At 38.6% G+C, this 15,367-nt stretch overlaps 1 protein-coding gene across 1 annotated transcript; it reads left to right on the forward strand.

Annotated features, from left to right (window-relative positions):
* The first annotated feature begins 4,395 nt into the window (after nt 1–4,395).
* Nucleotides 4,396–13,610, forward strand: LOC128657007 (cytosolic 5'-nucleotidase 1A). Its single transcript, XM_053711229.1, has 3 exons — nt 4,396–4,790; nt 5,958–6,125; nt 13,572–13,610. Exons 1-3 carry the CDS (start codon nt 4,677–4,679, stop codon nt 13,608–13,610), a joined length of 321 nt encoding a protein of 106 aa, XP_053567204.1. The 5' UTR covers nt 4,396–4,676.
* The last annotated feature ends 1,757 nt before the right edge of the window (nt 13,611–15,367 follow it).

Consider the following 15,367-nt stretch of genomic DNA (forward strand, 5'->3'; position numbering starts at 1 on the left):
GGGCTATCATATGTACTAATTTGACTTCTCCCTTGGGGGAGGAGATCCTGGCTGCACAAACCAAAGCACCTCCTGAGAAACCTAGTGGTAAGTGTTTTGTTCCTGAGAATCTTTGAACTAAACTTTTGCACACTTACCACTATCCTAAAGCCGCAGGTCACCCAGGCAAGAACCAAATGATTTGGTCTGTCACTCGACAATTCTGGTGGCCAGGTCTTTGTTCTGATGTTGCTGTGTATGTTGCCTCCTGCTCAGTTTATGCACAGAATAAGACTCCTCAACGTCTTCCTGTGGGTCTTCTTCAACCTATTGCTAATGGTGAGCGTCCTTGGACACAGCTTTCCATGAACTTCATTGTTGAGCTCCCTGTTTCCAATGGCAATACTGTTATCCTTATGGTGGTTGACCGTTTTTCTAAAATGTCACATTGCATTCCCTTGAAGAAGCTGCCTACCGCTCAGGAGCTTGCTTCAATTTTTGCCCTGGAGGTCTTCCGTTTACATGGGTTACCCAAGGAGATAATGTCGGACCAGGGTAGCCAGTTTGTCTCCAGATGTTGGTGTTCCTTTTGTGCTCAAATGGGGATCCAGCTTTCCTTCTCCTCGGCATATCACCCTCAATCCTATGGGGCTGCGGAATGGTCTAATCTAGCTCTGGAACAGTTCCTCCATTGCTATGTCTCAGATCACCACAATAATTGGTCTGAACTGTTAACTTGGGCAGAGTTTGCTCGTAATAGTTCTATTAATGCTTCCTCCAAGTTATCCCTGTTCATGGCGAATTATGGGTTTTAACCATCCTTGTTGCACGATTCATTCATGTCTCAGGGTATTCCGGCTTTGGAGAAGCATCTCCGGCAACTCCATTCCACGTGGGTGCAGATTCAGGATTGCCTTCATCGTTCTATGCAGTGCCAAAAGTTCCAGGCTGATCGTAGGAGTCTGCCCGCGCCTTCCTACCAGGTTGGTGACAGGGTTTGGCTGTCCTCCCGCAACTTGAACCTTTGTGTGCCTTCCAATAAACTGGCTCCCCATTATGTTGGTCCTTTTTGAATATTCCAATGGGTCAATCCTGTGGCCTACACTCTTGACCTTCCTCCTACAATGCGCATTTCCAATGTTTTCATGTCTCCCTCTTGAAACCATTGGTTTATAATCAGTTTACCACTGTGTTGCCTCATCTCCGTCCTATATTTGTTGACAACCATGAAGAATATGAGGTCAGCAGCATTATTGACTCTCGTATGTCCAGGAGCTGCGTACAGTATTTGATTCACTGGAGGGGTTACAGTTCAGAGGAGCATTCATGGGTTCCCTCCTCTGATGTTCATGCCCCCGCCCTCCTCCGTGCCTTCAATGTCCGTTTCCCCAATAAGCCTTTTGTCCTCCCGCAGGGAGGGGTCGTTGAGGGGAGGGTACTGTCAGGGTTTTTTCCCTGCTTTGTTTGCAATGTGCTGCTGGCAGCCATTTTACGCTCCTCTCTTGCTGACTCTGGTGCATAGTGTGTGATGCTGCTCATTTCCTGCATGCCCTTTTATGGCCAGACTGGTGTACATCATCCATGTGAGACAAGTTGCAGTCTCAGAATTGTGATGACATCACTTATTATTTAAAGGGCCTCTGTTCAGTATGCTTTGCCCTTGCGTTGTCTCAGGCCTGTTTGTGAGAGTTCCAGTTCCTGTGTATTACCTGGCTGTCTGACGTCCCTCCTGGTTCCTGATCCCTGGCTTGTTCCAGGCTCTGCTGTTTTCCTTGTTCCTGATTCCGGCTCGTCTGACTATTCGCTTTGACTCCTGAATCGGCTCGTCTGACTACCAGCTCTGGTTTTGACTCCTGGCTTGTTATTTGACTTGTGGACTTTTTATTATTTTTTGCTATTAATAAAGGTGTGATTATTTTTGCACTTCTCGTCTCAGTCTGATTCCCGGCTCCCTGAAAACACCTTCATAAACTGTTGGGGGCTAAATCCTGACACATCCACATATCTGGCCGATGATGATGAGGCGTTACCCATTCTTCAGCAGCAATGGCAGCTGGAGCAACACGTCTCCTTCTGGCAGGGGGCTAGCAGCCACAGATACATCACTATCAGTTGAGACTGTATCTAATGATGTATCTGAGCATATAGCAGGGTCAAAATTGGGGTGAGTCAGACATAGAGGCGTCTGGCTCTGATGCAAGGATAGCATACGCATCCTCAGCACTATATGTTCTCTGTGACATGGTTTAGTTTTATCTGACACAGAGAAAAAAAATTACTAAAAAAAAAAATCAACACAAAATTTAAATTTAAATAACTAAATTAAAGGGACACTGTACCCAAAAAGTTTCTTCTCTGTGATTCAGATTGAGCATGACATTTTAAGCAACTTTCTAATTTACTCCTATTATCAAATTTTCTTCATTCTCTTGGTATCTTTATTTAAAATGCAAGAATGTAAGTTTAGATGCCGGCCCATTTTGGTGAACAACCTGGGTTGTCCTTGCTGATTGGTGGATAAATTCATCCACCAATAAAAAAGTGCTGTCCAGAGTACTGAAACCAAAAAAAAGCTTAGATGCCTTCTTTTTCAAATAATGATAGCAAGAGAACGAAGAAAAATTGATAATAGGAGTAAATTAGAAAGTTGCTTAAAATTGCATGTTATTTCTGAATTACAAAAGAAAAAAATTGGGTTCAGTGTCCCTTTAACTAAATGGCTCTGAAAAGAGCCTTTGGGTCTCAAAAAATTAACTAAAAAAAATTAACCCCTAAAAAAATGCACAGAGATCAAAAAAGTGCTGCTGTGCTACTGCCAGTGATTTAGATGTTCACTGGCAAGCTATGGGTTAATGGCTCTGAAAAGTGCCTTTGGTTCTGACAATTTTTTACAAGAATTAATTTAAACTAGCTAAATGGCTCTGAAAAGAGCCTTTGGGTCTCACAAAAAAATTACAAAAAAAAAAATGAACCCCTAAAAAAATGTATAGAGAGCAAAAAAGTGCTGCTGTGCTACTGCCAGTGATTTATATTGATCACTGGCAAGCTAGGGGTTAATGGCTCTGAAAAGAACCTTTGGGTCTCACAATTTTTAACAAATATATCTCTCTCTCCGAAACACGTATCTCTCTCCCACAAAAACACAAGTGAGGAGAGGGAGGGAGATCCACACTGGTTAGCCAATATTTACTAATAATGACATGATCAGACAAATGGAATATGTTATTATAAAAAAAAATTATTGGGGCAAGCTCAGATTGGATGACCCTAGCCTGCCCCTATGATGAGGAAGGCTAGGGACACCCCAAGAAGCCCCATGATTAGGGTGACCATATTGCCGCTTTAAAAAGGGACACATGAAAAATACATATTTCAGGGTTCTTATACAAATCATTTCTTTAAACAGCCCTGACATATGTATTTTTCATATGTGCCCATTTTTAAAGCGGCAATATGGTCACCCTACCCATGATGCACTGGGCATCGCCATATTTGAAGCCACATGGGGGAGGGGGGGCTATATGGAGGCTATTGTATAAAAATACATATATATATATATATATATATATATATATATATATATATATACATATATATATATATATGTTATTTTACTAAGTGCCTCGACCCACAGAGGCACTTAGCACACTTACAGAGCATCAGAAGCCTTGCCGTGCTCTGCCTGACTGAGTGATCTCTTTGTGGGATCGATCAAAAAGGAGCACGGCAGTCAGGAACAGTTTTGCAGGATGCCTCAACATCGAGGTATCGCTGCAATACTGTTTGAGCGTCTGGAAGCGATCTCGATCGCTTCCAGCGCTCAGATTACCAGAGGACGTACCAGGCACATCCTTGGTCCTTATCTGATACCCTTTGTAGGACGTGCCTGAGAAGTCCTGTCGCCAAGGGGTTAAAGGGACACTAAACCCAAAAAAATTATTTCATGATTCAGGTAGAGAATGCTATTTTAAACAATATTCCAATTTATTTCTATTATCTAATTTGCTTAATTCTTTAGATACCCTTTGTTGAAGAAATAGCAATGCGCATGGATGAGCCAATCACAGGAGGCATCTGTGTGCAGCCACCAAACAGCAGCTAATGAGCCTATCTAAATATGCTTTTCAGCAAAGGATATCAAGACAATGAAACAAATTGGATAATAGAAGTAAATTAGAAAGTTGTTTAAAATACATGCTTTTTCTAAATCATGACATAAAATTGTGGGTTTCATGACCTTTAATGCTTGGTATATATCAGCAGTATATTTAGTTTTTCTTAAAATAATAATAAAAAAAGTTGTGTGAAAGTTTCTGTATTTTTGACGGGAAGTTTTGACTTATTGCTCTTTCAGGACCTTGCTAATGGGATGTGAGTCACCGTACCAGGCTCAGAGCTGCAGTAGTTGTAAAACATCGGAAGAACACAGAGTTATGCCACCGCCCCTCCTGCCCCAGGCCTGATAGGGAACTTCAGATAAGGAGGGTTGGGCAGCAGTGAGAAATTTCTATTATTACTACTGTGCACAATACCGGGCAGCTCACCCAGTTAGGTAAGAAGTAGAACAGGTCGGCCCCAGTCTGAGCACTTTGCTAACGGGAACACGCCCTGAAACCTGAGCGCATCACTACCAAGAGCCTGAGCAAAAGAGGCATCCTCGTTACAACACGAGCACATCCCTGTTAGAGGCCTCCACAATGAGCGTCGCGCAAGAGACCCCTGCTCCAGAGCAACCGAAACATGAGGAAGACGGGGGCAACGCAGCCAAGGCCTTTTATGACACTTTAGCACCAAAGAAAAAGCCCAAACTTGTAAGTAATAAGCCTCACCCACTGCCAATAAAGGCTGCTTGTCTGCAGCTCTGAATGTAAAACGAAAGCAAAACACTATTGTAATTTCTCGTTACTAAGATGCCAGGTAAACAACTGCACAGGTTCCCTTTTAATCTACATTCTACAGAGACCAGTTTCCTCTATACTAAGAGGCCAAGCACACAGATATAAATTTCCCTATAATGGAGGGGCCGGGGGCAGTCACGCATTTTCCACTGTAAGGCTGTCAGTCAAACAACTGCATGGCTTCCCATTTCAGAGAGACTAGAGGTGCACAGCTTCCCTTTTACTAAAACACTGGGCATCTAGACACTGCTGCATTTTATTTGTGAAGAGGTTAGATATACAGGTGGGTCTAACATTTTCATCAATCAGCTGTAGGGAGTTTTTTTATTTAAAACACACAAAACTTGTTTTTTTTGGAGCAAGCCATACAACAGTGATTTGCTACTCTCCTATGATGTTAAGCTGATACTTACAGGGATACCCTTGTTCCTAAGAGGCCTGGCACAATCCTAAAGGGATACCTGTTTGCTGTGAAGTTAGGTACATGCCTACATGGATACCCCTTTTCTTTGGAGCCTCTGCACACGCATACAGAGAGATACTTTTTCCTAGGAGGCCAATCACATGACTACAGGGAGATATTTCTTTTCCTTGGAGGTCTGGCACACTCCTATTCAGATATACTCTTTTCCTTGGGGCTTAAAGGGACATGAACCCAATTTTTTTTTTCTTTCATGATTTAGAAAGAGCGTGTGATTTTAAACAACTTTCTAATTTACTTTTATTATCTAATTTGCTTAATTCTCATATTATTTGCTGAAAAGCATAGCTAGATAGGCTCAGTAGCTTTTGATTGGTGGCTGCACATAGATGCTTCGTGTGATTGGCTCACCCATGTGCATGGCTAATTCTTTAACAAAGGATATATAAAGAATTAAGTAAAATAGATAATAGAAGTAAATTGGAATGTTTTTAAAATTGTATTCTCAACCTGAATCTTGAAATAAACATTTTGGGTTTAGTGTCCCTTTAACACACACTTACAGGGATATCCCTTTTGCCTATTACTTATAATTGTATTTCACTATTGTTTTAAAATCTATAAACTCTATTTCAATTGGGGTTTTGTTTTATTTGTAGCCAAAGCCTCAGAATGCAGTGACAATCGCTGTGTCATCCAGGGCTTTGTTTAACATGGCGGAGGATAAAAAAATGTTCGATGAGGAAGGTGTGGAGAAGTATGTTCATTATCAGCAAGAACACGAGCAAGAACCACTGAAAACTGGGCCTGCCTTCCCGTTTGTTAAGGTAAATTGGGCTATTAATGCCACGGGGCTATCATGAATCTGCAGACCAGCAGCACTGCCTTGTTGACTGTATAATGTATGGGAGTGTCTACAAATTCCTTACCTGTGTCAGACTCATGACGTGACATGCTGAGACAATGAGGAGCTGTCAGTTCTGAAGTTCATGTTGCAATAGGTTGGGGCGGGTGCTAATTTTGCATAACAAAACTTATGTATGTGAAGCTTCACTGTTTAAAAGGACATTTAACTGATATGCATTCATTATTTATTTTATTTTACTTGATTTTGCCATAAGATACCTTTTGAAGATTGTGCTTCCTAGAGAGACACAAGCCCAAATTCTTTAACCTAATCATGCTCCAAAAGTCTTTAGATTTCCTTGTCTTAGCTGGTTACATACTACACAGTGATTGCTCACAACAGTGCTAAAAGAGACAGTTAATTTAAAACTAAACTTAAATGGATTGGATATAGAATAACAACATTTTAAAAAAAGTGTTCCTATTTATTTCTATAATCAATGTTCTCTTGTATCCTTTATTAAAAATTAATTCTAGGTGAGCTCGGGAGCATGGACATGACTTTAGCCATCTGGCAACATTGTTTGCAACAATGTTGATAGCAATGTTATACACAGAATGGTACATATACTATATAGCAGCAACGTTTGCAACTTTGTATAAAAGTGCTATAAATAATGTTGCAAACACTGCTGCCAAATGGCTAAGCACACGTGCAAACTCTTTAAAGGGATAGTTTACTTGAACATTGTTATTGTTTAAAAAGATAGATAATTCCTTTTTATTAGGCATTTTCCAGTTTTGCATAACCAACACTGTTATATTAATACACTTTTTTACCTCTGTAATTAAAGGGACATAATACTCATCTGCTAAATCACTTGAAACTGATGCAGTATAACTGTAAAAAGCTGACAGGAAAATATCACCTGAGCATCTCTATGTAAAAAAGGAAGATATTTTACCTCACAATCTCCTCAGCTCATCAGAGTAAGTTCTATGTAAAAAGTTATACTTCACCTGCTCCCAGCTGCAGGTAAAAACAAAAAAATGAAGAAATGAACAGCAGTCAATCAGCATCAGCAGTGCTGAGGTCATGAACTCTTTTACTGTGATCTCATGAGATTTCATTGTAAACTTCCCTAATCTGAATAGGGAAATAATATTAGAGTGCACAAGGCTCATCCTTTCAGCTGTCCCAGGACAGACATACTAATATGCTGCTTAGAAATCCTTTACAATGGGATGTGGCTACTGAGGAACTTTTGAGGTAAAATATCTTTATTTTTTACATAGAGATGTTCAGGTGATATTTTCTAGTCAGCTTTTTACAGCTATACTGCATCACTTTCAAGTGTTTAAACATTTGGGTATTATGGCCCTTTAACTTGTATCTTAGCCTCTACAGACTGCCCCTTATCTCTATTCGTTTGACAGACTTGTATTTTAGCCAATCAGTGCTGGCTCATTAAAAAAAAAAGGAGTGAGCCCATATTTTCTATAGGGTAGGGCCGCTTCCCTCCCTCTCCCATCATAACTTTGTTGTAGCGTAGGGAACCCTGTATGATTTAAAGTATGTCATTTTGTGATTATTATTGTGATTGATTATTATTATTATTGTTTTATTATTATCTGAACTTTGACTATATATATATATATATATGTGTATATATATATATATATATATATATATATATATATATATATATATATACACCTAGTAAAATAATTAATATCCATGTAATTATAAACAGGTTCTGGCCGGGCTGCATCTAGTTCAGCATTTACTTTTTGTACTTAATTTTTTTCACCACCTTTTTTTTTTTTTTTTTTTTTTTTTATTTTAGACACAAGTTAAGAAAAGCAGACGGGCAAGTTTTTTAATAATCTGCGTTACCTTAAAAAAAAAATATTTAATGATTCAAATAGAGCATGCAGTGTTAAACCACTCCAATTTACTTGTATTAGCAGATTTGCTTAATTCTCTTGGTACCATTTGTTGAAGGAGCAGCAATGCACTACTGGGAGCTAGCTAAACACATTGGGTGAACCAATGACATAAGGTATATATGTGTGGCTACATGGTTGTGTGATTTGTACTGCCGGACACCCAGGACATTAAACCCACATTTTTTATTTCATTCTTTAGATAGCTAATACAATTTTTAAAAAGCTTCCAATTTACATCTATCAAATTTGCTTTGTTCTCATGTTATTCTTTGTTGAAGAGATATCTAGATAGGTAGCGTACACATGTCTGGATCACTGCATGACAGGAAATAGTTCTGCCATCTAGTGCTCTTGCTAATGTTTAACATTGTTGCAAAACTACTGCTATATAGTGAATGAAGAAAATATGATAATAGAATTAAATTAGAAAGTTGTTTAAAATTGTATTCTCTTTCTGAATAATGAAAGAAAGAGCTTCATGTTCTGGGCGCTGGGCAGCCAGAATATTTTTTTTTTTTAAATAGCCTGATGGGCAAGCAGGCAGCTGATGGCACATAAGCGCTAAAATCCAGAACCATTAAATGACATTGGTGCATGGCAGCCTGGATCCTGGTTGTTCTGAGCGTGCGCTAGTGCCGAAATGACTTATAGGGCACTAACCCCACCACCAGCCGCACCTATAATACCTGGTGCAGCTAGTTTACTGCAACCTGCATGACAGGCTTCAGTGCTATGCAGATTGGGCGGGCCTTATTTGTGTGGGCAAGGAACTGGGCATGCAGCAGGACGAAGATGATACAAATGTACTGCACATAATTATAGCGCCAAACACGTAATGTGGTGGGTGTACTTGCACAAGTACCATGCCTAATTGTCCTGAATGTGGTAACACTTAAATAAAAAAAACACTTTTTGTGGCAGCTGTTTAACCCTGTAAGCTGCCAGGCTCCAGTGTGAATAATGTGGGTGTCTGCTGCACAGTAGCTGAGGCTGAGTTGTTTGCTATGTTGGTAACTATTAGCTCAGTTGAGTGAGAACGGGGGAGTGCTTCTGTATTGCTGTTGCTCTGCATGTCTAATCTTGGCTCCTGGATGTTGGGGTCTCAGACCCTACCACACACCTTTTTATTCACTGTGCTCTGATAAATCTGCTAGCACAGTACTGACAGTTGCACTAGCAGTTTAAGGGCAGGCAAAGAGCACTGCTCCTTCAGTGTATGATCAAAAAAATATATGTAGCATTTATTTAAAAAATACCAACTGCTTAGAGCAAATTGTCACACAGAATTGTGGCCAAGAGAGAAAACACAAGATATTTAGGATTTTTTTTTTCTTCTAAAGAGCATGATGTCTTTATTCTAGAAGGTTTCTAGTGAGAAATGTTAGGAAGGTTTGTCTATATAGTTTCCTAGTACATATGATTTAAAGGGACAGTCTACACCTTTGTCATCTTAAAGTCTTACCTTTAGATTACGCTGCAAATACCCTCCTGCAACCCCTTTTATATCATGCAGCAGAAATGGTAAAAAAATATATATGAATATTGTTTCTGGCCTCCTTTGAAATGGCTGCCAAGCTCCTCCCACTGATGACATCACGATCTGGGCTGCATAGGGCGTCCAATCACACAAAAGGCTCGCTAGTTGGATTCAACAGACTGTCAATGCTATTGAGCAGATTGCCTAGATGCAGCCCAGGTTCTGATGTCATCAATGGGCGGAGCTTGGCAGCCATTTCAAAGTGTCCAGAAACAATATTCATTTTAAAATTAACTTTTTTACTGTTCCTGCTGCATTGTATAGAACAGGGTGCAGGAGGCTTTTTGCAGCTTAATCTATGGCAGTGGCGGGCCTATTCAACAGAGGGCCCTGGAGCAAAAAAAAATTCAGTCCCCCCAAAGGTAACACAGTAGTAAGCAATTGTAATAATAAACATGCTACTTTGTATAATGATTTTGAGGATAGATAGATGAAGTTGCAACCTGCACTAATACAAGGCTCCCATGCATTAGGATTATACACATTCTGCACAAGTCTATGTATAGACTGGCTGCTATGGGCTCCCCCATCAGTTGGGCCCTGGTGCCCCCACACCTGCTGCTGAAAGCCAGCGCAAAACTTCCTTTAAAAGTTCAAATTTATTAGGCAAATTAAAACGAAATGGCTGCTAAAATACAGCTCACAAACATAGCACACGGACAAAATCTTACATGTTTCAGCCGTAGCCTTAATCATAGATATTTTAAAAACACCTTTGTTAAAAAATAAATACCCTGTGCTACATCATCATTGGTTAATCACTGAACCAATACAAAGGTTATCTGGGATTCCTTATTTTAACCATTTGTTGTCTTATCTTCACCTTATATCAAAAATTATAAAATTTAACTGTTAGGTGGTTATCATATAGGTAAGATAGGTATTGCTCCCAGGAAGATAAACGATAGTATATGTGTTGCCAGTGGCCACACATTTTTCACTCAATGTCCTCGACTTGGCAAGGTACCTGTCAATAATCATATTCTTACTTTTTGTATTGTATTTTTTCCTTATATGTGTTTATATGCTGGTGTGCACCTGACCTGAATAGGGCTACCACTTATTTAAGGTAGCATTTTTAAGTGCTAAATACCAACTAATGCATTTACAACAAAACTGATAATGAGAGATACTAAAATATAGGGTAATATTCTTAAGAGTGAATAATCACTCCACTGAGTTGCAATTCCCATCTCTATTCCCCTTGTCCTATTAATAAGGCATGGGCTTTCACAAAAACTATAATCTTGCTTAACTTCTAGTGATTCCACTACACTTAACAAAAATGTGTTACTGGATGCGCTATAGTATACTGGGTGGGAATTGAGCACTATTTGCACTTTTAGAGGCCCCTACTAATTAATGATAAAAAGCAACATTGTTATACAAATTGTCACCTCTATCTGCTATCATAAGAGTTGCAGGGGTAATTGCAGGTAATTCAGTACCCTATAAATAGGACCTGAACTATGTCTGGGAGCAAATTGCTAAAAGAAACATATGTAGATATAAACTGTACTTATAAAGGGAGACTACAATTATAGTCAAACTATATTATTCCCAAAAATTAATAATATCATAAATTGAATTGTAACCCTTTGGAACCCTGGTATCCAGGGTGAAGATCCAAAAGGCCTCCCTTTTTAGTAACCGTTTATTTAAGTCACCCCCTCTTTTGGGTTTCATGATACGTTCCAGTATCATCCATTTAAATGTCAAATTAGAACAATTATGTTCACTGATGAAATTTATATCGGACAGATGTTGTCGTATACGCTCCCTAGCCTCTCTTGTGGTGCAGCCAATATATTGTTTGCCTGTGCATGTGCACCATACCATGTATATTACAAATTTTGACCTACAATTTACACAGCTCTTAATTTGATGTTATTTGTATATGATGTAAAACTGTCGCCTCTTTGGATAAAACCACAGGGGATACATGGGACCATAGCCACATCTAAACATTCCCCTGGAGGTCAGCCACTCACTACCTGTTCTATTTTGTGGTAAGTCACTAGGAGACAAGATGGTCCCTAATGTCACCCCCTTTCTATAGGAAAACCTGCAACCTCTGTTCATTACTACCGTCAGACCTTCATCTGCTGTCAATAGTGGAAGATGCTTTTTAATGACCCTACAAACTTCCTGATAATCAGAACGAATATTGTCACAAAAGTCACCTTACACGTTTCATCGGGAGACCTGGTTTTTCTCTTCCCTAAAGGTGGTCTTTGAGTAAAGACTTCCTCTCCAACTCATCCTCTTGTCTTCATCTTTTTAGCTGTTTGCTTATTATAGGCCTCTTTCATAGAGGTCTACTAGTAAGTGCTTGACTGTGTGTGTTGTACTCCTTAGTAGTTGAACAATTTATTTTTATCCGAATGTATTGGCCCTTAGTTATTGATTTCTGTACACTCAGTGGATGGTTGCTTCTTACTCCCACTTTGCGGATGATTTCCTCTCCTCACACAGAGCGGCTAATTTGTGGCCAAGTGCAGGACAGTATTAGCCGTTTCCAGCCGCTTTCCCAGAAACACTTGATTATTTGAGCACAGGCTCTTGGGGTTCCTCTTTCTAACTGGTGTGTGTGTGTGTGTGTGTGTGTGTATATGTGTATATATATATATATATATATATATATATATATATATATATATATTGAAAAGCGTTAAGAACTATATATCAATAACAGGACAAAGCCTTACACATTTATCTATACACTACATATAATCAGCAATAGCAAGCATTCCGCTAATAATTGTGCAAAGAGATAATAGTGCACATATATTCAAATAACAAATCCCATCTATCTAGGGCTAGGGGTAAATAACAAGCGCGGCACAATTCATGCAATGCATAGTCCCAAATGATGACTCCTATTATTTCTAGGTTGCACATAAGCCTGGGGTAGTTGTAAAATTATACTATGATGAAAAAGTGAAAAGTAAATGTCTGTAGAAGTCCTTTGGCTAAGGGCATAACCATAAAACACAATACCATGTGCAGGAGTTCATTGGAGTGAAGCAGCTGGTGCCGTCTACAGACCAACTAATTGCAGACCAACTAATCGATTATGAGATTAGTTGACAACTATCTTCATAATCGATTATAACGATTAGTTGTTGCAGCTTTATTTGGGAAAAGTTGTTTAAAATATCATGCTCTGTTTTAATCATAAGTTTATTTTTTTTACTTTACTGTCCGTTTTATCTTATTGGACTGTAGTGAACACATTCTAAGGTAAGAGTATTTGTTTTAAAAATAAAGAACTATGTTCTAATTCTACAAAAATATTATCACACTTTGTTTAACGGGACACTGAAACCCAAATTTTTTCTTTTGTGATTCAGAGCATGAAATTTTAAGCAACTTTCTAATTACTCCTATTATCAAATTATCTTATTTAAGCAACTTTCTAATTTAGCTCCTATTATCAAATTATCTTTATTCTCTTGGTATCTTTATTTGAAATGCAAGAATGTAAGTTTAGATGCCGGCCCATTTTGGTGAACAACCTGGGTTGTCCTGGCTGATTGGTGGATAAAGTCATCCACCAATAAAAAAAGTGCTGTCCAGAGTACTAAACAAAAAAAAAAAAAGCTTAGATCCTTCTTTTTCAAATAAAGATAGCAAGAGAACGAAGAAAAAATTGATAATAGGAGTAAATTAGAAAGTTGCTTAAAATTGCATGCTCTATCTGAATCATGAAAGAAAAAAAATGGGGTTCAGTGGTCCCTTTAAGCCCTAGCTACCAGAGGGGGTTTGTAGTACATGGTATCCACAGTGCAGGGCAGGCAAAAGTTTAAAACAATTAGATGTCCCCAAACCAAATCATATTATCAGATTTCCTCCAGTCTGTTGCTACTCTGTACTTAAAAGCTACCAGCTGTTCTACAAATTCTTCAGTGTAACCTATGTGTGTGTGATTTGTTTCCAGGCGATTGAAGTGGTTAATAGCAGGCTCCGAACGCTTTAATCCTGACAGGCGAAGAACTATTTGACATAGTACTGATGACCAATAACCACGCCCAGGGTCGGGGTGAGACTTATTAAACAGCATCAATCACTATGGTAGGTAAAATAAATAAGTCAGGAGCAGTTTTGCTACCATGATAAAGAGAAGCATTTGTTCACCACTACTAGCTCCTTTAATATAGACATGTTTATTTGCTTTGTCAGAATGTAGATGACAACCTCCATTTCCTAGCTGTCAGCAGATGCACAATCCCAGAACAGTAGACTTAACTTATCAAGTTGGAATCTCAAGTGAATGATGCGGTTCCTTTTCATGATTGCCATTCCCTGTGTGTTAGCCCCATTTTAAACTTCTCATGATACAGTTGTCTAACAGGATTATCTGTAAATGTTTAGCCTCTGAGTAATGATCAAATAAGATTCATTTTTTTGTCTGTGGGATCTGTCAGAAGTTAAATGAAAATTGCACCACAGGCATCTCTGGACGTTTAAGGTCAACAGATTGAGCAGGAAATGTGGCTTCCCCGGGTGGGCTTTACACATGAATTTTTATCATGACACCTATGTCAGTTCTTTTAGCCTAACACTCCCCAGTGTTTTTATTTCATGTTAAGAGTAGATTAAACTGGCTTTTTAACCTGACCTTTACTCTGGTAAACCCATTCCTAACAATGTGTTAACTATGTATTGTTTTATTTATTCTATTACATTTTGTTTATATTCTGTAATGTTTATTTTCTAAATATATAATCACAGGAGGTAAATTGAGATGCAGGGTTATTTAATTGCTGTACTAATCTACCTTTTCCCTCTTAATGAGGTTTTTTTTTTTTTTTTTTTGTACAGTTAGCAGAATGTAAATGTGTTTATTTTTTGGAGAAGATCATTTTCTTTTCATGACTGTGTGGAGAACAGAGGCCTAAGCATTAAAGGGACATTGCAGTGTAAAAATGACATACTCTAATTTATTATAGCATGTGATTTAGCGCTACTGACCCTGCGGGTCAATGCCTTTAACCTTCACAAAGGGGTTAAGTCATGCACAGGGCATAGCAAGTGAGACAATTAGATGGGGCATTTGTACAACCCCAGCCCAATCACTGGTTGTGCCTGCTCAAGACCAGAAGTTATGTGCAGCTCGTGATCATGACTTTTAACTGTGTTTAACCCCTCTGTTTTGTATTAATTACAAATACTTGCAGGATCCAATTTGCACTAGGGTCACTTTAATTGGACAACTTGTGTGTGTGAACTTTTTTTTTTTTTTAAGGAAGTATTTGACAAATATGTTGTATAACCAGGTACACTCCTATAATATCTTTTATAGCTTATTTTATGATGATCCTATTTATTTTTTCTTCTGTTTAGATTTGAATATTGAGCGCTTTTTGTATGACTGGTGGTAAAAGTCCTATTGGCTACCTGAAAGCGTATTTAACTAACTTGTACCTGTCATCAGATTCAGAAAAGGTGCAAGAAGACCATTGAAGCCGGTATGTATTTTTCAGTAATATTTTTTTTTCTTCTCATGTTTCATTACTGAAGATGAAAGAGAGGAAAATTTAAACAGTTTGCAACTGCAATAATCTCTAAATCACAGCTCTAAAGTGGCCATATTGCTTTTCTCTGGAGATACGTCAATGCTTTAGTCATGTGACCATAGTTTACACAACTAACTGTATAACAGATCTTGGCAAATCCCCAGGAGCCACTGATCTAGAATTTTACTCTGCTAGATTTTTGGTATATTTTACATAT

Source organism: Bombina bombina, chromosome 4, assembly GCF_027579735.1.
Source record: "Bombina bombina isolate aBomBom1 chromosome 4, aBomBom1.pri, whole genome shotgun sequence".
NCBI classification, from domain to species: domain Eukaryota; kingdom Metazoa; phylum Chordata; class Amphibia; order Anura; family Bombinatoridae; genus Bombina; species Bombina bombina.